Genomic DNA, 22,720 nt, shown 5'->3' on the forward strand with positions numbered 1-22,720 from the left:
TGATAGTGCATAATTCAGAAGAAAACTTGACTACTGAGAGTAGTTCTTAAACTCATGCCTAGACCAACAGCAAAACCCCATAAAATAATCCGCCTTTGTGGCACCAATTTGTGTTTTCTTTTGTTACACTGTATACAGAATAGAACTATAAAATTTTGCTTTTATTAAAAAAAAAAAAATATTTTCAATCTACCTCAGCAGTTTCCAGCCCATCCATCGTCATACAGATATCAAGGTCACTTTGTTTGAAGCCAAAGCCATTTTTTGAGGAGCCAAACAAGTTCAGCTTGGTTCCTGTAAGAGATGCGATGGGTTATAACCACATATCAACACAGAATCTCAAATTGTATGTAGCTTCAAACCACTGCATGTCTTTTAATACAGGCATAAAAACATTACTATTTTTCTATGGTACATCAAAACTTATTTTCTTAACTTTGCTAATGAGGAAAAAAATCTCTACTTTTATTGGTTCAAATAAGCAGCCTCACAGATCCAGAAACAAGTTAGGTTTTCCAATAATTAAATCATCAGCATGCAGGTCTGAGCTGAAATCTGATAAAATATGTAAGACTGCTCTCTACAGACATTTTCAGGATAAGGGACTTATCTGTTCACATATCAGGCTCCAGCCAAAAAATCTTTCGCTATTTTTAAAAGACTATGAACTGAAATCCAGATGTTACACGTAAGAAATACAGAAACAACAACAAAAAATTCGAATAGCTAAGCTCTGTGGATAGGTCAGATGTTGTACCTGCATTTTAAAATATTCCCAAACCAGTAAGTTTCAGTAGGAAGGACTACAAGAAGTTTGTTGTTTGTAAGAGCAGATACAACAACACAAAGTCTGGCTAATGATTAAGGCTAAAATAACAATTATGAAACTGTTCCACTACTGCTTGGATTGTTTTCTCCTTAACTTGCCATTGTTCCTTCCTACTAATGTGTTGTATATATGACTAAGTCAAAAAAGACTTAAACCAAAGCCTTAAAAGACTTAAAACAGAAATTAATGTAATGAAGTATAGCAGTGCTGAGCAACAATATTGGTTAAATGTTCAAGACTAAAGTATTTATTACACTGATATGATCTGTTTTCTTGGAAAACACTCAAATATGAACACACCGAAGTATAAATATAAAGCTAGAATTCCCTAATTACCTGGGAAATCCTGCCTAATGAAGTTTTCCAAGTTTTGTCTTATATGTTCCCGAGCCTGATCCTCTACAATATTTGGAGCAAAATCATCTTAAAAAAAAAAAAAAAAAAGACAACAATTCAGGCAAACTGATCTGTAGAAAGAGTCAACAGCAAAGATTCAAATGAAAGAAGTGAGGGATTTACAGCAAGGGGTAGAGAAAAAGCAAAAGAAGATTCACATGTGAAGGAAAGAAAGCAAGGATGAAGTGGAAGAGAAATACCTGTTCAAAGAAAAACATTAATTAGATAAATAATGCATTTTGTCTGGTCAGAAATGGCAAGAGAGAAAAGAGGAAAGTTGGGTCACTCTGAAAAGAACAAAGTGGAGAAGTGTTACAAAATAGTATTTTGATTCCATTTTTTCTAGAACACTGAAGTCTTCATTTATTTAAAACCACAAGTTAAGGGAACAGTGATGAAATTCAAAGTAGATAGAAATGTAAAAGCATCAGTCAAAAAACCCACCCAAAATTAAACTCTTAGAAATTATACTAAGATGCCTAAATGAGTAATCAGACAGCCAATGCGTGGAAGATAAACCTAAACGTTTTGCATTTCTCTATATACAAACTACTCAGTAGTCCTATTAAAGTCATTACAAATCTTAGAATTGTTTCTAAAAGAGCTGGTGCAGCGTAGCAAATGAACCAGACCCCTTTATAACACCATTAGCATGCAGTTATTTCATTGTTTTTTGCAATTATTTTTCTACCACACAACAATATTCAAAGGAAAAAACTTACGGTAACATTGGACACAAACTTGATCTAGAATAACTGAAAATTTGGGTGTCAGTGCTGGCAGTTGGTCAAGCTCAATTTTCTTGAAGTCTTCTGGACAATCCCTCTTTAAATGACCTTCCCGTTTGCACAAGCTACATACTACTGTAGGAGACTGCATAAACAGAAAGCAAGATTGGTTTTAAAAACTATAATGCTTTAATGAATTTGAGCAACACTTTCATATAACTGATAGTAAGAACATAAGCAGTATGTTTATGTTCTGATACAGCTTGCTTACCTTGCCCTTTGTAAAAGCTGGTTTACTGAATTCATAGAAGAGTTCAGATTCTAAACATTCTTCTATTGCTGTATTCTCTTCAGAAAGGCTTCCCTTCTCAGTAAGATCCTCTTGACTCAAATTGATCTTCAGAGGTCCATCCACATTTTCTTCAAAATGTTTGTCCTCATATTTATTGGGAATGGAAAAATCATCTTCTTCCTCTGACAGTGCATCTTCATCTCCAGATCCAGTGTATGTGTTATGTAGTTCATCTCCAGCTCTTGTAACACCACGGTCTCTCTGGTTCAGAAGACTTGGTTCTTCCTCCTCTTCCTCCTCATCATCCGAGTTAATCATTTGGCGTATTTGACTCTGTGCTGGACATACGAATTTTTTTGGGGATTCATCCAGTTCATCAGTACCTTCAGTGCTCTCCTCATCAACGTCAATCTTGTCATCCATTATACCACTGCACTCTAAGCCAAATTCATCACTCTCTGTAAGTGCAGCATTTTGAAAACCTTCTATGTCTGAAGTACTATATGTCTCTATATCATGCTCGTTCACTCTAACAGGGAGATCTCCACTATCACTGTCTTCATCTATTCCCTGCTCAGTAGTCAAGATATTATTCCATCTTCTTTGTTGTTCATGTTCATCCTCTTCTTCCTCTTCTTCCTCTTCATTTCCACTCTCTGTCTCCTCACAACTTGGTTTAAAATCCTCATTATCTCCAGAAATAACTTCCTCAATTATACAGTCTGAATCTTCATGGGCAATTCCCAAATGACTTACATCATCAGCCAGTTCTTCTTCTGTGAAGCTTTCTGAGCCATCACACAGTTTTGAAGGATCAATTCTACGTGCCTGGGGCGTACCTGTAGTTTCATTTATGCATTCTTCCACTACGTCTATGTTTGTTCTACCATCCAAGTTTTGCAACTCAGAACTTTCATGCTCTACAGCATCTTTTCCATGGTCCAGCATTTGGGATTTCTCCTCACTGGCATTTGGAGAGGATTTTTTGCTCAATTTTGCACTTTTTTTGTGAGGCAAGGCAAAATACTTGTAAGTTGCTCTTAGGCAGTGAAGGATATACTCATATACTAGCTGGCTGTTCAGGGTTCTTGCCACATTCCTTTTGACTGAATATGGGTCTAGTAGAAAGAAGAAGTGAGCCAGCAGTGCAGGAGTTAACTTTTTTAAAAAAAATACACTGACATCCTTACAAAGTTTGAATATGCTACTGTTAGTTACTCTAAAACATTGTGTAGGGACATATGATTATGAATTGTGCTGAAGACAATTTTTAAGTCCTCTTAATTACGTTTGATAATGTTGAAAAAAATACCCAAGAGAAATATTACTTAAATTGATTTTTTTCACAACATACTGTACTATATTATTGGGAATCACAGTCCAATATTGAAAAATTCTAAGTTATTACACACGATGTCAATAGCAAGACAGGACCCTAGAAAAATCAAAGTAACAGTTCTTTGAGGTTTGTCGATATATATACCTTCCACAGCAATGCGCTTTTTAGGCCAGTCCTTTGATTCACGAGACACTGTTTCTTTGAGTCGTATGCTAATAACCAAATCAGCCATATTGAACTCCAAGGCATAGAAACGAAGCAGTTCTACCCAGAGCTGAGCAGCAGGTGCTGAACGCTGCTGTCCTGAACAAAATACTAAGGGAACCTGTCAATTACAGAAGAAAAGCTTAAATAATATTTAATGCACATGTGTTTAGCTGTTACCCATCCTTGTATTTCATCTGTAATGTAGTAATACAAAATTCATAGCTGCTTCTATACTCCTGCAGTCGCAATAAAAACTGCAATTAAAAAATTGGAAGAGATAGTATAAACTCAGATTATAAAACTTCAAAATGAAAGACTGAAGCAATGGTAAAGAATAGCATCAATTATTAATAATTGCTTATTTAAGTGTTTATGCCATAATTTATACATTTCCAAAACAATATTACATCTAATCTAATTAGACAGAATGGATTATATAGCCTATTTTTTAGCAAAGTGTAAGCTGTATTGTTAACTGTCATTACATGCAATCATATAGTGATACTGTTTCTTGCAAAGTTGTTATAAAATAAATAGTTTGTTAAGAATAGTTCAAAGCTAAGAGGAAATATTTTCCATATGTTTAACCTAATTCTGAGATAAAATTGCTTCAACACTATAAACTATATTCTCCCCTGACAGATTAAAAACCCAGGTCTTATCAAAGAGTTTGAAATAACACCTGGTTTTCTGCTAGCTTCTTAGCACCAAGAGGTAAGCTTAGTAAGCATGGTATCAAGCAGTCACGCAATCTCTTAGATCAGCTCGTGGTTTTGCAACATGAACACAAAACAAAAATAGAAGATGGTTCTTTTTCAAGAACAGCAATGACTGCTAGACTACTACAGAAGTAAATTAAATGGTTCAGACCTTGCCCCTTCTAGGGGAAGTTTCTTGTGGCAAATCAGAATCATCAGTGGGGTTATGCTCCCAAACCACAGCATCATTCTCAACTTCTTTCAGGTGAAAATTAGTTAGTTTGTTTAATGAGAATCCTCCAACCTAAAGGAAACAGAAAAAGAAACATACAGCTAAACATCACGTGAACTTTAAATCTTCCCTCACCATGGTAGTAAGCCAAAATAAAACAGAACAAAGTTTAAAAATAGCTGTTCCAGGCCTAGAATATGCCCCAATCTGCTTCCCTCTGCCCATATACTTCTCTACAAAAAGCTCTCAAGAGTTCAGTGCTTTTGGAAGGGTATCCATACGTCATAGAACCTTGTCTTTACACATTACACAAGCATAAATGTATATTTCCTAATTATATTGCCATATACTACAGGACTTTTCTCTCATTCAGTGCAGAGAATGCAGAAGCTTTCGGAATGAATCAGTCATCTACTGAAAGAAACTGTTAACTTTAAGAGCCATATAATTGGTCTGGAAACTGGAACATGCACACTATTGTAGAAGAGTGTAAGAATGAGTATCATGAATATGAGACCTAAACGGTGTCCTGGAGAACTGGATTCCTGCCATAATACAACTCCTGATATTAAGATGCATTTCAGCTTCTAAACCCAAGAAATACATGCTCTAAACCCCTAGTCTGATCCCTCAGGCAGATATCACCCAACTGTGGTCTACATTTTGAAGAATTAGATGTGAAAATCCAAGACATTGTTTTGGAATGTAGCTATGTGAATTCAGAGTTCTCAAGAGTCTGGAAGAAAGGCTGAAAAAATGAGGAAGTAGGTTGTTATGAAGTGCATTATTCAATGCCCAGCTCTCCCTACTCAGAAAAGGGGCAACAGAGCACTTAATTCAGTGACTAGGATTGTGAATTGTATGCTTGGCTGTAAGGATGCAAAGGTTAGATGTAGTCTGGCTGAATTCACATTCTTTCTGTATTCTTGCAGAAATGGCTGACTTATGGCTTGTTCAGAATAGCAAGAAGCTGACAGGTTACACGCCATGACAAGTGATTGGTCCTCTCATTCATACTGTTCAGTGTATTAATACACATACCCATGATCCCAAATAGACAGGTAGAAAAGGCTCTTTCCTCTGTTGTAGAAAAAAAATAACCATTAAAGCGAACACATAAGGTGACAAGCCTCCCTCTTCAGGACGATCAACACAGCACAACTGTAAAAATAAATTATGCAGTCATTAAAGTTTCAAGTGATAACATGAAAATTATTATTTTAATTACTGTTCAGAAGTCTGTCACATTAAATACTGACAGAAGCTCAGACATCTTTGACCTCTTGTGAGATGGACTTTGTTCTCAAGGCCTGCATATTTACTGGAGTCATGTTATTACCACAATATTTTCAGTGTAAGAGCCATAGGATGCAGACTGGCAAAACAGACAGCACAGAGCACATCTGCAGAAGTGATGACTCATTTTACATGGATATAGTAGAAGTCAGAAGTTTTTCAATGTTTTTCTTAAATCATATTTAAATTGCAGGTGCACAAACTTTTGGAACAAGTTACTTTAATTCAAAAGGAAGTTTTCATCTACATATGGAAACAAGCAGCTTTTTGTTTCATTTTTTTCATGGTGGATTAAGTTTATGGAAAACTGGTAATTCCATTTCATATACATTCCTCTGACTTGTTTGGTAACAGAGCAGGATACTTACAGTCTCCATGCCACTGGCTGAAGCTTAAAATTCCAGTTTTGAAATTTAGTGCAACATTATAACACACAAATGATAGTTATATAATTTACAAAATTTACAATTTATAAAAAAATTAAATACCCTTTTTCCAACTCTTTTTCTGAAGACAGTTTCAACAACTGTTTTCTAAACCACACCTACAGTCTTACCAGCGTAATATCAATGTTCATCCAATATTTATTCACAGATGGGAGAACACAAACGACTCTTACCTTTGCCCAGTACCTGAAGGCAATCACTAAAGGTACTACAGTAGGTTCCAGCTTTCCAAGTGTAGCCAAATGGTTTGTTGTCAGACAAGCATTCTCATTCCCTGCACTCACTTTACAAATAAGGCCACTAAAAAGCAAAAAGAAACAAAGTAAAAGATCTTGGAGGTTTTGTAAGAACAGCCATAGGTCAGATGACATCTCACAAAACAGTGTAGCAGAAGGCTGTAGGGAAAGACTAAACAGCCTCTCAAAGACACCCTATGTAGATTAAAAGAAGCATGGAAAACCAATTTGATTTATGGTTAGGTTGAAAATATATGCCTTATAATTTTCTGTAAAAGTGTTTTCAAATACAATTCAAATTGGAGTCTTTGTTTCTAATGATAGTAATTCACTGAACTAAAAAAAAATTACAGTACTGATTTTCTTCATGAACCAAAACCATCTTCCCCTACCACACCCATTAGAAAACAGTTTCTATGCTGTTTCCACAGCACAAGAAAGATTCTCAAACAGTGAAAGATCAAGGTAGCAGCAAATAACTGGTAATATTTCTGTATCAGTAGCTGTTTGTAGAATGTTTCATGAATCTTAAGTGATATCCATTAAATGGGCAAAATAAAATGTATTTCACTTGTTCTCAAAATACTACTGAAGCTAAGCAAGCTGATCTTGCCCTTACAGAAACCCATAATTTAATATGCTATCTACATTACCTATAAGGAAGGAAAGTTTCTGCTTAAGCAGTTATTCCAAATGGAAGGGTAAGGGTACATGCTGGAAGCCATAATGGTTGAAGGGATTGGGAAATACACAGCTGACGACAGAACAACCCTTACCCTCTTATTCTAGGCTAGGAATGACTTGCCCATGAGTGTTAGTTTGTGTTTCAAGATCCATGGAACTGTAATAATTTAGTACAGAAACGTCATTTTTCAGATGTTGGTATAATAATTTACATTGCTATATACTACTAGAACACACAAAGTGATAACCGAGACCTTTGCTTTTCTCTGCACACCACCACTGGTATTCTAGCATGGAAATCTGCATCAACTTCCGTGAAAGATTCTAGGGGGGAGAAAGAAAAAGAAGCCATGTTAAGCATGGTGTTGACAAAAAATATGTTGAACTGGATGCAACTAGAGGAGTACAGCTAGAATCTCAACTTGTTAATAAAATGACTAATTTTGACACAAATAACTCAGTACATCTGATAGATTAACCCTGTCACTCTTTTAAAGCAAGTTTTTCATACACGATGGGAAAGAGTATGTTCTATAGTCTATGATAAGCACTGTAAGAAAATACTCAAGAAAAAAGTAACTTTTCAAAATTCATATACACATTAGGTATAATCAAGCAGGTATATTTTGGTTAAGTGCTGGCTTCAGTAATCCAGGCATCCAGACAGACCAATGACATCTGTAAAACAAAGTTAGTGCGAAAGATGAAAAAACCAGAGCATTATGTCAGTACTAGACAGAAAGAAAATATCCAAGTTTATTTTCCCTGGTAATCTAGAAATACTCTGTGTAAGTATAGAACAGGCTTACTGACAGGATGTAATGTCTTCTTGCTATGCTTTTTTTTTTCTCTTATTCTTTATATAGGTTTCCAAATACCATTTAGCTACATTTTTGTCTTAACACTAGAAAAGTACAGACGCCACTGCAGTCCTTTGTCCAAGTGGAGTTTATTGATCCAAACTGAGCTTAATTTTTGATGCCTCACTGCTTTACTGGTAGAGAGGAAACTATGAAACAATTCTAGATACCCAACTCAAAAATTCTGAAATGACAAGGTTTTCTTGATGTTACCTAGCCATTTGGATACCTGACTTCTTTGAAGAACATCTTGTTTTTGCCACTGGGGTACCTCAAACACCTAATGCTCTGTCCCTGTATCTTCTGACTGACAGAAAAAGGCTTTGCACAAGACGTTAATGCAAATATTGCTTGCTTTCAAAACAACTTAGAGATCCTAAGTTCTTATGGGATCTGGGTCTTCATTCCTGCAGTCTGGTTGAACAATAACCCCATTCTCAAAGACTGTAATGGTCATTTGACCAGACAAGAAGATGCACATACAATGGAGGGTAGGGGTGGCAATGAGAAAAAACTAGGTCAGTAAATATATGCATGTTTAATATACATATTTGGAACCATACGGTTTGATTTCCCAACTGTGCTGGTTTTGACTGGGATAGAGTTAATTTTTTACATGTTAGCTTATATGGGACTATGTTTTGGATTTATGCTGAAAACAGTGTTGGTAACACAGGGATGTTTTAGTCACTGCTGAGCAGTGCTTACACAGAGTCAAGGCCTTTTCTGCTTATCACCCCACCACAGGAAGTTGGGAGGGGACTCAGCTGAGACAGCTGATCCTAACTGACCAAAGGGATATTCCATACCATGTAACATAAAGCTGGGGGAAGAAGAAGGAAGGGGGGACATTCAGAGTTACGGCGTTTGTCTTCCCAAGTAACCGTTACATGTGATGGAGCCCTGCTTTCCTGGAGATGGCTGAACAAGGTGGCTGCACACCTGCCTGCCAACGGGAAGTGGTGAATGAATCCCTTATTTTGCTTTGTTTACGTGCACGGCTTTTGCTTTACCTATTAAACTGTCTTATCTCAATCCACAGGTTTTCTCATTTTTACTCTTCCAATGCTCTCCCCCATCCCACTGAGGGGGAAGTGAGCAAGTGGCTGTATGGTGCTTAGTTGCCGGCTGGGGTTAAACCACAACCCCACCTGTGGGCATAAAGCAAGGCAATGTAACAGACAGGATGTGTGGCCTATTAGATATGCCTTAAACAAGCCGTTTTTGCAAGTCAGTGGGAAAAAGGGAAGTGGCATCCTTTGCGGAGGCAGGGCGGTGTCATCTCCTACCTTAACTCCCCCATTTTGACTGGAGACGCATGCGCAAGGAAAAGGCCACATCGCGGTCACAACTGTAGGAGGGGTAAATCGACCACCAGGACCTCCCACAGCCCCAGACTCATTTCGAGAACATTCCAAGTACTCAAAAGGTACTCATTTCTAGAACGTTCCAAGTACTCCAAGCAAATAGTGCGCCTGCACGTCAAGACGCTGCCTGAAGGGAGGATCCCGGGAAGAAAGAGACTATTAAAGATGCCAGGACAGACTGGGCGACGGCACCCCACCATCCAGGAACCACGAACCAGACACTATGCAGGATAAGATGTCACTGGAATCTAGGGTGGTGATATCTCTTCTATCTTTTGTTTTCTCTTGTTTACTTTTCTTTCTCATTTGCTTTACCCATCATTTGGGAATTATCTAACTATCGAGGTAGTCCGGGATATTCTATCACTTTTGTCTGCAACCAATAAAGGATTTCCATTGAACCTCCCGGTCACTTGGTGTTAAGCTCACCTTTCTTTATTTGTCCACGCGGGATCATGAAACCTTAACGCAACTTGTCCTTTAACCCAGGGTTTTAGGACTCAGGTTGTGACAGGCAAGAAAGTAATAAAGCTACTTTTTGCAATCTGTGTTTAAAAGGACAGAGTTTCCTTCCTATCTTCTCATTTTTTGCCTACATATACTCAAATTGATTTGAGTAAGTACATTTTTTTTTTTTAAGATCTAAAACTTTACTTGCCTGGACTAGTGCATAGAGTTGTATTCATTACCTGAAAAAAGCATGTGTCTGTATGCAGTCATTTGTACATGGCCTCACGGCACTAACAGGCATGTGCACACAATTGTAAGAAGAGACCACAATCTGAAGTATGTTGCCAAGTTTCTGATCACATGTTAGAAGAGCTCAGGCTACTTTTGGTACTATACATAGCTAACAGAGCAGACTGGGCACAGAAAGCTAGCACAGTCTACCTTAAGTTTAATGACATCTTCACTTACCATGTAGAAGAAAACCTCTCACTAGGAATTTCTCATATCAACACAAATAATGGGACTTCAATAGTCACAAAACTGAAAACCAAACCAAAGTTAGTTCTCCCAATGTATTATTTCCTGAAATATTTTTCAGTCTCACATCTTTCTAAAAGTTCACTGTTCAACAGAGGTGGAATTCAACAATACTAAGCAGTAACAATTTAAAAAATTGTTGCCTTCTCAATTTTGTTCTTACCACTGTTCTGGAGACTTTCTTGCACAAGTAGGAGAACATCTGGTTGAGTCATCTGTCAATAAAAGTAATAAAACTGTTTTCATAGCTGTCAAAATGGTGATTTCCCACAACTCAAAAAAATTTTAAAACATCATCCCTAGGCCATTTCTGTTTTTCTTCCAAAGAGGGCACCAAGAAGGAAACAAAATAATGGCAACTGAGAAAAAAAACGCTCCTAGCCCTTGGTTATTGCTAAATTGTATCAAAAGGAACATGAACTCCGCTTATTTTGAAGAAAAAAAATCCTGGAGTAATTGTAAGTAAAGCTATTTTTATCTCTATCAAAGACTTGGTTGTGGAAAAAACACACCAACAGAAATACTATTTCAGTGTGCCTAAATATGATTGCCTTCTGACATAGTGGATCTACCTCACAAAGATTGGAATCACAGCTTTTTAAAATTATATACACTTTATGAACTTGAATCATTCTTCTTCCCTACAACATTTTCATCTTTGTTTCCTAGAGGAAATGCTAAATTTTAACTATGAGACTGCCAAATCCACTACAGCAGGAATAAGTTTAAATATGGAACCAAAAGCTTTTCATAGTCCTTAATTTCTGTTCAATGTTCAAGCACAAAGATGTGTAGAAACAACTAGCGTGACGACTCAAGACTTTAAATTACTTCACATTTAAATGATGTAAGATGGTTTCATGGCTCAAAAATAACCTAGCAATCAAAAAATCTGATGTGCCTGTATCAGTACAGAAACAAGATCATGGAAGTGCCATGTAACCCAGCTGTAACAGAAGATAAATAACGATCTGTCTCATAGGACTGCTAGAAGTACAGATGCTTTAAGTATTTTCAGTTTTTCAGAAGGAAGATTTGATAAAACAGAAAGTTGTATTATACTGCCTGACCATAACTGACGTTTTTAAGACCATTTGAATGTGGTCACTCTGTTTTACCCAATGCATTTTCATAAAAAGTGCTACTACCACACTACAAGTTATAATAAACTATAAGCTACATAAAGGTGCAAACATTCAAAACCGTTTAGACATACTTAATAAAATGGTCTTACTTACATTGGCAGGAAACTGGATATCTATGTTTATGTCCGAAGTTTTGAAACCAAATCTGCTATAGGAGGAGCCATACAATCTTAATGAGCATTCTGGAACAAAAAGAATTATACTGCATTTACTCTATACCTAATTCTAAGTCTGTAGCTACTTTACAGCATTGTCAGTAGATCTTAAACCTACATTTAGTTTTGATAACCACAGAAAATGAAGAAAGGTCTTCCAACAGCACAGAACTGTGTCAGTAAATCCTGCTTTCCATGCTGTTGCTATTAAAGGCTTATCATGAAGGTCAAATGCACCCCATCTCCTGTTCATCTTCACTTTTTACTACAGGTCTGTTTGGCTCATGAGCACCATTGTAATTTAATTCTGATACAGGGCTATATTGCCACATCATGTCATTCAGCAGACTAGTAACAAAATATACTGGTTTAGAATGAGCTAGCCAAAGTTTTTAATTAAGTTTTCACTTTATGAGCTGGGCTTTTTTGTTTGATTCTTTTTTTTTTTTTTTTTAACATTGGCATTTCTAGAATTTAAAACAAATGGCAAGTAATACCTGGTAATTTTTTATGCAGTAAGTTTTCCATCACTGTTTTAATGTTGAGCCTTTCTTCTAGATCTTCATGATTTAAGCCAAACTCCTGTACTACATTTTCAATAGCAACACCAATAGCTTGTATCTGGGAAGGCGTTGGAGGAGGCAGAGCAGTCAGCAGCTGTTCTTCTTGCTTTTCCTTTAAACATAGTAAGACTGACATTTTAATGATTTTCTTGAGTTGCTTAATGTGCTAGAATGAATACCTGCAACTCATCCCAAGTAACATCACCATAGGCTTTCCAGATAATGGAGGTAGTGGGAAGCAAGAACATCAAGAGAGAAACTGTTGCAAGTATGTTGCAGGTATAAAGAATTAGAGGCTTCAGTAATGTGCAGAGGTATATATACATGTATTTGGAACATTAAAAAAAAAGTCACCAATTCTTTCATCACCTATGAAGTGGGAAAGGGTAGGAGTTAAATAGGAAGAAATAGAAAACCTGCAGAAGACAAATATTTTTTGTCCACTTCAAGCTGAGAAAATAGAAGGAACAGAAGATATTTAATTGAAAAAAATAGAAAGTAAAATTGAGGTTATGCTGGAAGTTATTTAGATGTTTATGTTCAAAACTAACCTATTTCCTTTACATATAAACAAGTCTGTAATACTCCACAAATTCTTTATTTCATTTACAGTATTTCCGAATTGAAATCTTCATCCTGACATATAATTTCTAATTCCACCATACTAACTATATTTGCTTATTGCTACTCCTCATTGCTTTGGACTTGCTCAAAACTCTTCACTGTTGAAACATGCCAATGAAATATACACTAAGAAGAATACATGTAACTAGTCTACAAGAAGAATTATAGAACAGCAAAACAGAAGAGTCAGTTGGTACAGCTTTTTTATTATACTTCTATCACCAGTAACAAAATGTTACTGAGTTATACCTTAAAAGAGGACTTCTTTTAATAATAATAGACATGAAGAAAGTACAAAATAAATTTCAAAGCTGAGCGCAGAAGCAAAGTCCAGATCCCAAGTCTACTCTTATTACTAGTATCACTTAGCTTTTAAGAATATTCAAACATGGTAAAAAATAAATGCAGAACAATTTTAGAAGCAGTGCAGTTTTATTGTCATTAGTAGGGTGAGGACAATTTCATAAATCTGCATTTTATGCTTTTTCTTGTCCTTAACTCACCTTTAGGCTTTTCTTGTGTCTTTTCTCTTTAATGTGCTTATGAGCAAAAGCCACCGACTCAATCAAAACATCACACAATTTGCAGGTATATTTTGCTGATGGGTAGCTTCGAGGTTGCTAAAATAAAGATAGTAAAAAACCCTAAAATACAGAAAGATATTACCTTCATTTCATTCAATACCTTTGCTAAGTTGAATGACTTTAGCTCTGCAGCCCAGAAATCCTCACTTCAGCTTTCCTAACTCCATCTTTACAGTCAAAAAGTTTGCATATCAAATGAAATGCCAGAAGAATGGTGGTACTGGGTCAATCAAGCCCAACACTTTGTCTTTTACAGTGGAAAATACCCAGTGCCCATGGAAGAATGTATTAACCGAACAAACTTACAATAAAACTTCTCTGCTCCGCTGCCTCAGCATCTAGTGATCTCATGTTAATTAATGAACTAAGGAAGCAGCCATTTTTTGTACTTGAATTGCTGCCAAACCGAGATTTATTATAGTAAAAGAACCCAAAAGATAACCTGCCTTCTCTTGACAATTCATTAACAGCACCATTTTGTACATTACATCAATTTTATAACTAGACTTTCTAGCTACAGTCAGAGAAATTGCTCAAAGTATACCCTCTATATTGTATTTACAGCCAAAAAAAATAGGAGAGGACTATACAAGTAAAGACAGTGGCACCTTCTTCAGTCTATAAATGCAGTCTCGCTTCAATCGTTCTTCAGCTTGCTGCAACCCTAGAAGTTCTTTTGCTGACAGCACAGATTCATCTATGACTGGACCATCCACTTCATCGTGATCATACTCATCTTTTCCAGTTCTTGATCTTCTTGGTTTCCTAAGCTTCTTCATTTCTTATAAAGAGTTATAAGAGCAAATATGTCAAATAACTTCAGAGTACCACAGAGCATTTTGTTTTCTTCAGTTACCATTCTACTTATGTGCCTGTCAAAGAAGATACAGATCATCTACTCGCATGGTTTCATGATCTGTTCTGTGCTAGTCTGATAATAGCAAGAGGCTATATTTATGTCATAACCTATAGTACCTTTGTTCCAAACTACTAAAAACTAATTTGTCCCACTGAAGTCACTAACCTTATTTAGCTAGCTTTATTAAAACTGGAAAAAAACTAAAACTAAATGCAATAGATTTCACTGCCTAGTTGAGACACACCTGTATGCCATTATACAGAAATGGTAGAATATATCCAAAGATTTCAGGATGCCTGGTCAGGCTTAGGTAGATGAACAAGCTAGAAAGTGAACTGACCCATAGACCACTATGAATACCACAGATTTAGTGAGAGTAGGCCAATCTAAATGATTTTTAAGAGCTAACAGCACTATGGTATGGCACTGCCATGGCTTAGCTGACATACAACAATTTATTATCACCAGTAGTAACTGTCTGCTAATGTTACTTGCCTCTCAATTAAGCCAGCATATGGATCAGTATTGCCCTCACATTATTAAATACACAAGTGGAAAAAAAATAATAACAACCCCTACTGGCTACATAAGTCAATAAATAATGAACTTGCTAAGTATTTACACACATTGCTTAATAAAGCTATAGAACTGGCAGAATAAACATGCTTAGAAAGCTTGTTATGTTTACAGCAAAAGTTCTGGAGCAAATTAATGTAAATACCACTTCTACTTTTAAGCAAACTTAGTCATCATTTTGAAGTGGGAATTGCTACTGGTCCAAAGAATACCTGTAAAAATTATCTCAGGAATGAATATACACAGGCCAGATTTTCACAGTGACTTCAGATCACATCTTACCTTTCACTTGAACAGCTATACAAGATGTCCAGATGCATGGAATTTCTAAAGTTCCCTGCTTCTGAGAAAGTTTATGCAACTTCCTTAGACTCCAAAACCTTTATCATAGCATGAGGTTTTAATTTGTAATAATTAAAAAAAAAGATAAACAACAACTGCTCTACCAAATATATTTAAAAAGTTTCTTTCCTGTGACCACAATTTTTGTCTCTAATAATTGGCAAAAGGGAAACAACCTGGTTGTGTATTTTCAACCAGTCGTTTGATTCAGTTCACTAAGCAGCATGCACGTGCTACTGTTGTAAACAGGAACAGGACAAGAATGGTAATATAATTTCTTTCAGCAGCAGCACAAGTTTATGCTGGAATAAACAGAACTTAATAGGTTGCAGGGACAGTACTCCAAAGGAAGCTCCAAGAAGCAGAAACAGAAGTCCGAGCCTCTGAACTTTACACATCCCTTCCATTTTCCATGCTGACCCTCCTGCTCAAACTCCTAAGACCCTGCCACAGTTGTTTAACTACATTTTCACTGATGAATGTAGACAGAACTTGGATAAAAATGTGTATTAAATTAACGTCTTTGCAGGAAAGCATGGAACAACTACCTACTTACCAATTATTTCTGTAACCACTAAATAACTTAAAAAAACTACAAAGTAAATAAATACTTCTAATATTTGGTAGTGACAACCTAATTATAGGTTAATGGCTAAATAAAGTACTAAAGGCAAGTTAAAGTTAAAGCTCCTGCAGAAAAATCAGTGCCTAAGAGATTCAGTAAACTTCCTTGTGAGCTACAGTAAAAAGGCATAAAGGTAAAGGAAAGGAACAGCTGCATAAAAGATTTCAAGTAAAAGGAAATGCTAAAAGAAACATTTTTCGCAACTGTTTGCTACTTGACATAGAACTAGATTTTTTGAAGGGACCTCAAGAGGTGAGCTATGCCACGCCTGTGCTTCACAGTAGGATGAAATGAACTTTGTCCATACTGAGCAATGCTCACCTAACCTGTTTCTTAAAGGCCTTCAGGTACATACTCCATGAGCTGCCCAGACAATCTCTCCAGTATTTCACTAACTTTACCATTAGAAACTTTCCCTTTACACCTCATCTGAACCTTTCTTGCTCAATTTTAGGCCCATTGCTTTGTGTCCCATCTACTGGAAAGATGCAAGCCAGATTACTACATAAGCTTTTTAATACCTTTCTAGACAGCTGAAGACTGTTATAATGCCTCCCTAACCTTTCCTTTCGCAGAAAGGCTGGGGATTGTTTACAGGCCGGGGATTGTTTACAGTTTATGTAGTTTCTGTTTTCTAAGTGCCCTGGCATTCTTCTTGCTCTTCTTTGGACTGTTTCCATTTTATTCATTCAAGTAGGGTGCCAAAGCGGGACAGATTACTGCTACTGATTTTACCAAAGACTTACAGAAAAAGGAGTATTTCAGGCTGCGAGTCTGTTTTCATGCCTCACAACACCACGGCACTAACTACTCATTATGATCTTCTGATTCACTACGATTTCAGATTCTTCCCTGAAAAAAAATACTACTTTAAAATAACTTTTCCTCCTTCATTTCTACAGTTGCTATTCCTACTTATACAATGGCATTTGCACATATTTCTTTTGTATTTCATCCTATATGTAGGTCATTTCTCCAGTTGTGCCAGGTTATTTTAATTGACCTTCCTGCTTTTCCACATTCAGTTCCTAACAGCTGCACAGCGTATTCAAATTTAAAAGCACCGAATTAATAAGCATGCTGTCTTCATTCACCATCAGAATACTGTAATAAACATTGAACAGAATGGAATCCTCGTAGATGCTTGCTCAATGGTCCCTGTAAGTATCTTCTGAGTATAGTTATCTAATTAGCTCTGCAAGTCTGTTGTATTAATTTCATCTAGAGAATCTTCTAGTTTACCTACAGGACTGTCACATAGGAGTGTCTAAAGTACTACAGTACTAGTACTAGCAACATGTATCTCCCACATTCACAGGGGACCGATCAACATTTTAGAGAAATAAATTAGAAGGACTTGGCATAATTTTTTCTTGACAAATCCATGTTTACTGCTACTCATCTCTTTGCTACCTTTGAAACACTTACTGTAGGTTACATTATTTGTTCCAGAACAGATTTCCAAGATTAAAGTTGTGTACCATTTTTTTAATTCCACTTCTAAGAGATGCTTGCCCTTTCCTATATGCCAGTAGCTCACTTCTCCTGACTAAGTTCTCAGGTATGATTGCTGTTGGTTCCAAAAAAATCTACTTCAGTGAGTTCCTGAAGTTTCACAGAACAAAGTTCATAAAACCCAGCAAATTCAAGAACAAACTTGCGAAAGCATTCTACTCTGCTCTCTCCTCGTCTGAGGCTCAGCTTAAGTGTGCAACTTCTCACGATGACAGACACTAGGCACCTGCTCACAGTTTATCTTTTTAGTGACAGTTGATATCAAGGGAAAAGACATTTAATTCCTGGACTTCTTGGTATCAATCAGCAATAGCGTTCCTTCTCAGCAGGGGGGCAGATCAGTACTGTCCTTGGCGCCTGGTCTCAACTAAAACAAGACAGATTTCTTGCTAACAGGCAGTTGTTCTGTGTTAGCAGCACCTCCTCTGTGCCTTAGTCTTTCTTATTTTATCTAATTATATTCTCTTTAAAGCTTCCTCTTTCTGCTTTGATCTACTTACACTTCCTTCTGGTACTCACATTCAATGAAGCTCGTATGATATTGATCCCTTAGCCTGTTCTTTCTTGCATTTCAATACTTAGGGCTTGTACTCTCATTATTAGTACCAATTGCCCATACAGAAGTTCAATGTGCATGGAGAATTAGTTTTGTGTTATTGCTATATTACTGTTGCTAGTATTAAGTTCTCACAAAACCTATGAGGCATTGTTCTCAATCTTCACTGAGGTATGTTGTTGCAGACCTCATCGGTAGCTCCAAAATCTTACCCTGTATCGACTTAACTGAAACATCCCTTATCAACCTTGACAGATTCAATGAAATTGTACCTGGAAAACTGCAAACAGGGACACTACACAGATGTTGCAATCTACTCCTACCGTTTATAAACTAACTTACAAAGACAACACAATTTATAAAACAAGTTCTGTATCATTCGCTGTAACAATTTGTTTAAAGTGCTGCAGTATAGTACAGTCAATAGTTTGCAATATATGACAGAACAAAAATATTTTTTGCTTTAACAGTGAATCTTGAAATTTTACTTTTCAGTAACACACACAGAAAGCTACTTTACTGAATAGCTATGTAAAAACAAACAAACATGTTGATTACCAGAGCTTCCTTTCTGCATGTCTGGCACATCTTCACTCATCAGATCTTCCTGAAGTTGTCTTCTTACATTTCTGTTTCCAGCACCTTCAACCTCATGAAAAGAGTCCTTTCTTGTCCTGCTATACACTGGAAGCCAGGCAACAGATCTGTACTCTCTCCAGCTGTCAGAAGTACCACGGTGGTCATCAGATACCCACTTCCTCATTTGGTCTCTTTGGGTATCATTTAACTTTGACCCTTGACTGTAAGCTGGGTTTTTAAGTGAATTTGGGCTACTCAAAACACTACGTGGCCCTCGTCTGGGACTGCTTCCGTAATGACCTGGTGTTCCCTTTTTCTTTTGCAGGCTGGTATCTGTTTTATTGCTATGGCCATTTCCATATTCATCCATGACTCGGTAGTCTTTCTGTAAGGGACTTCCTTTTAATTCTTCTTGATGTAAAATCTTCTTGGTTTCCCGTTCCTTATTTTGTTTGGCAAAGCAAGGTTTTGCAGCATCTCCCATGATTATTGCTCTTCAATTTAATGATTCCCACCTAGAAATTACAAAGTTAGAAGTTGTATTTTACAATTAATGAAGTGATAAACATGGTTTATTACTTTTTATGGTAATCTCAACAATCAAAGCCCTGGCTCTGTGATACCATCAAGGCAAGCAAGTCTTGGTGGAAAGCAAAATTTGCTCAAACCAAGCAAAAAAACTTAGCTAGATTTCTCCCCTTAAAATGTCTAACACCTATGGGTGGTTTGCAAAATGCAGAGACAGACTATAGCTTTTTTGGGCATTAAGGTCTAGGTGCCTTTAGGACAAATAGCTACTTTTAAGAGTCCACATCAGAGTCTCAGCTGAGTACAGGAAAGCTTTGAAAGAATAACTGAAGGAACTTTGTAGCATGTAGAATATGTAGGAGGCAATAATGAGGATGGCCCCAAAGCCATTCTGCATCATCTGAATATTCCCCTTTCCCCACAGTAGGCACTGTTCACCTTGTTAAAAATGAAACTTACAATCAGAAGAGATAGACAAGTAGAAGCTGAGTAGCAATCCATCTGTCAGGCAAATCTGATACAACGATTAAGAAACAATGCTGCACTGCCCAGTACACTCAGCACATTTTACCTCAACCAGCATTCTGAGGTCTCACATTACTGGGTATTAATCACTCGTATTTCATATTATTTTAGTATTCTCTAAAACATCTGGGCTATCGATTTGCTCTCCCCACCCCGAGCTGGCCACATCCATGTTTTTATTGTAAAACGTTTCCAGGGAGCTATAACTCCAATGTTAGCACAAACCTATGTGGACTGTGAAAGGGGGAGTTACCTGGAAAAGAGTAGCTAAACACACATAAGCAGCAGCGGTCACCTTGACACTGAATATTGTATGATTTAAATATAGCCACATACAACCAAAAAAAATTAAGATTTTCTCTTTCAAAAGACATGTATGTGTTTAAGGATGCAGAGGAGGCTGTAGGGCATTTACAAGAAGCACCTGAACAGCAGGAAACACCCTTCTGTTGCCTTTAATATGGCATAGGGTACCTGATTTTCTTAAATGTTTCTTTAAGGCCCCAAAGGCACCCTTGGGCACCTCAGTGTCTGCTTTCTACAGGCTTGAGGCTTTTCGTGTTTATCCTCCTCTTAAGCAGAAGGGGTTTTTTGCTCTTACATGAGTGCCAAAACAAGTAGGATTCCTGCCCTAAAGACCTGAATTTCATAGTCAGATACGACTATGGAGATGCAGTGATTCCAGCTAAGAGCTGAAAGAAAAGTTTCAAACGCACAAAGCGAACTTGCTTCCTATTTTAGGAAAGAAACCGCTGTCAAATTGAATTTCAGAGTGACCTAAAACCAGCTTGTTTGAGAGTCATCCCCAGAAGCAACGCCCACACCCAGCCGCCAGGCTGGATGATGACACACTCCCCGCACTGGAAGGGAGCACAGAGGCAAAGTTTACACTCGCCTCTGGCTCCCAACCACGACGCGAGGTGCTAGCCTGGCGTGGGGGCGGTGGGCTGCCTCGGAGGGTCAGCAGCCACGCAGCTGGGGGCCGGCATGGTTCCCTGCGGGGCCAGAAGCAGCGGGCAGCGCCGGCCAAGCTGCCAACGGGACCCAGGCGATGGCGTCACGATGCTGGCCTCCACCACCACGCAGCAAACACGCTCCGTGGGCCGCGGCTCCCCTGCTCCCCCGCGGCAGCCTCCGGCCCCCTCCTTCCAGCCCTCCCACCGGCTGACGAAGGGCCCCAGCCCCCTCCTGCCTCCCCCCCACTCCCCGAACGGCCGAAGGCCCACGGAACGCCCTGGCGCAGGCGGGAGGACAGGCAGGCGGCCGGTGCAGGGCAGCGGCCGGGGACTGTGGCGCAGCAGCCCTCCGCCCCGCTCGGCCCTGCCCCGCCGCCTCAGCCGGACAGCCCGCGGGCGGAGGGGCCGGCGAAGGGGCGGGCGGGCCGCGGCCCAGGCCCGGGAAGGGGGCAGGAAGGAAGGCGCAGGGGCGGGCGAGGGGGAGAGGACGCCGGAGGACACCGCCCGCTGCCGGGGAAGGCCTCGCCCGCCACCGGCCACCGCCCGCCGAGAGAAGGGCACTCACCGGCCGCCGACGGCCCGCCTCCTACCACCGCCCCGCCATTGTGCCGCGGCGGAAACGACACCGGTCCCTCCGCACGGCCGACCCGCGCGGGTCTTCCGGCAGCCCGTCCCCGCCCCACCACCGCCCGCCGGGGCGGGGCCGCGGCCGAGCGGGGCGTTTATGAAAGGCGTGTGGGCTGGAGGCGGGGGTTGGTTGGGTCTGTGGGCGGGAGAGCCCTCCGGGCAGCCGCCTGCGCGTCTGCCCACGGGCCTCCCTTCACCCGCGGCGGAGCGGGGATGGCAGCAGCCGTGGCCGGTGTGGCTGGCCAGGCAGGCCCCGGGGGGCGAGGCCGTATGTCATGGCCAGCCCTGCCAGCGCGGGACCCGCGAGTGGACGTGGAAAGCTCTTCCCCGCAGCTGGGAGAACACGGCAATTAGTGTTCTGTGGAACCCAGCTAAATTGAAGAGGTGTAACGCCTGCGCTGCGGTCATCCTCCTGGAAATGCAAGGGTAAATAAATGGGTTGGCACGAGCAAGGACAAGCACAGTACAACACCAGCAGCTGCGGCAGAACAGACCCTGACTGTAACGTCCTTTGCCGCGTTGGAGAACTGAAGGCACTGCCGCGCCGCTGGGTACCAGACCCGACCCCGTGTCGTCTGCGTGTCTCATCGAACTGACCCCCCGCCCCGCTCCAAGTACTGGTGTTCGGAGGAAATTACTGACGAGACACAGAAACACAAACTACAGGAAGTGGGAAAACCTGGGGGGGGTGGGGAAGAAAAACAACTGCTTCCCTTATCACTGTATCACCCTTCTCACTGCCTTAAGTGACCTGTGTATTTTGTGAATACTGCTTGCACTCGTTCAGTCTCTTCCTCTTACAGCTCCCTCCTGTTTCTGCATGCCCTCTTCATTACCTAATTACTGCCTAGTTCAGGAGGGTCTCTTCCTACTGCTGTTTTGCATCCATATTTATGGAAAAGAGGTGCTCTTAACCCACCTCATGAGATGGTCCTCATGAGGATTCACCTTCCCGTTCCTATCCAGACTTTCTTAGGAAAATCTGGACAAGTATACAGATTTTGAAGGGAGGTAAATAGTAGAGACTTACCAAAATTACTTATGGTACCTTTCAAAGACAGGACGTTATAGCTTTATAGCCTAGCGCTTTGCATCAGCACTTGGAAGTCACTTTTGCCTTCCCCTGTAAGACACCTTCAAAACAAGAAAAGTCTCCTGGCAAGATGCTCTCTGGAGAGGGCCTGGCATGGAAGGATAGCTTAACTTAGGAATGCTGTGAGCAGACGTGTCTGGAGTGCCAAACACAGAAACGTTCCTGAGCCCTGTCTTGCCTCCTTCTTCCATAAAATTGTTTGAGTGGCTGCAGGCTCAGCACGTTTCATGTCATACTGACTGCGGTGGGTCAAACAGTGTTTGGTCTTACG

General features: G+C 39.3%; 1 protein-coding gene across 4 annotated transcripts in view; it reads right to left on the minus strand.

The window, feature by feature from the left end:
- Window positions 1–19,226, minus strand: part of TUT7 (terminal uridylyl transferase 7) — a 32,327-nt gene extending 13,101 nt beyond the window's left edge. For 3 of the 4 annotated variants that reach the window (XM_009818660.2, XM_009818659.2, XM_059833428.1), the window contains exons 1-15: window positions 18,700–19,226; window positions 14,277–14,449; window positions 13,588–13,704; window positions 12,395–12,572; window positions 11,836–11,924; window positions 10,761–10,812; window positions 7,638–7,707; window positions 6,637–6,763; window positions 5,763–5,882; window positions 4,662–4,793; window positions 3,729–3,909; window positions 2,225–3,363; window positions 1,948–2,098; window positions 1,166–1,252; window positions 194–294 (exon numbers count right to left, since the gene is read on the minus strand). In XM_009818660.2, the coding sequence (XP_009816962.1) occupies window positions 194–294; window positions 1,166–1,252; window positions 1,948–2,098; window positions 2,225–3,363; window positions 3,729–3,909; window positions 4,662–4,793; window positions 5,763–5,882; window positions 6,637–6,763; window positions 7,638–7,707; window positions 10,761–10,812; window positions 11,836–11,924; window positions 12,395–12,572; window positions 13,588–13,704; window positions 14,277–14,449; window positions 18,700–19,204 (3,222 nt within the window). In that variant the 5' untranslated portion in view covers window positions 19,205–19,226. The remainder of the gene's footprint in view (window positions 1–193; window positions 295–1,165; window positions 1,253–1,947; window positions 2,099–2,224; window positions 3,364–3,728; window positions 3,910–4,661; window positions 4,794–5,762; window positions 5,883–6,636; window positions 6,764–7,637; window positions 7,708–10,760; window positions 10,813–11,835; window positions 11,925–12,394; window positions 12,573–13,587; window positions 13,705–14,276; window positions 14,450–18,699) is intronic. The other variant, XM_009818661.2, reaches the window with a different exon arrangement.
- Between the last annotated feature and the right edge of the window lie 3,494 nt (window positions 19,227–22,720).

Source organism: Gavia stellata, chromosome Z, assembly GCF_030936135.1.
Source record: "Gavia stellata isolate bGavSte3 chromosome Z, bGavSte3.hap2, whole genome shotgun sequence".
NCBI classification, from domain to species: Eukaryota; Metazoa; Chordata; class Aves; order Gaviiformes; family Gaviidae; genus Gavia; species Gavia stellata.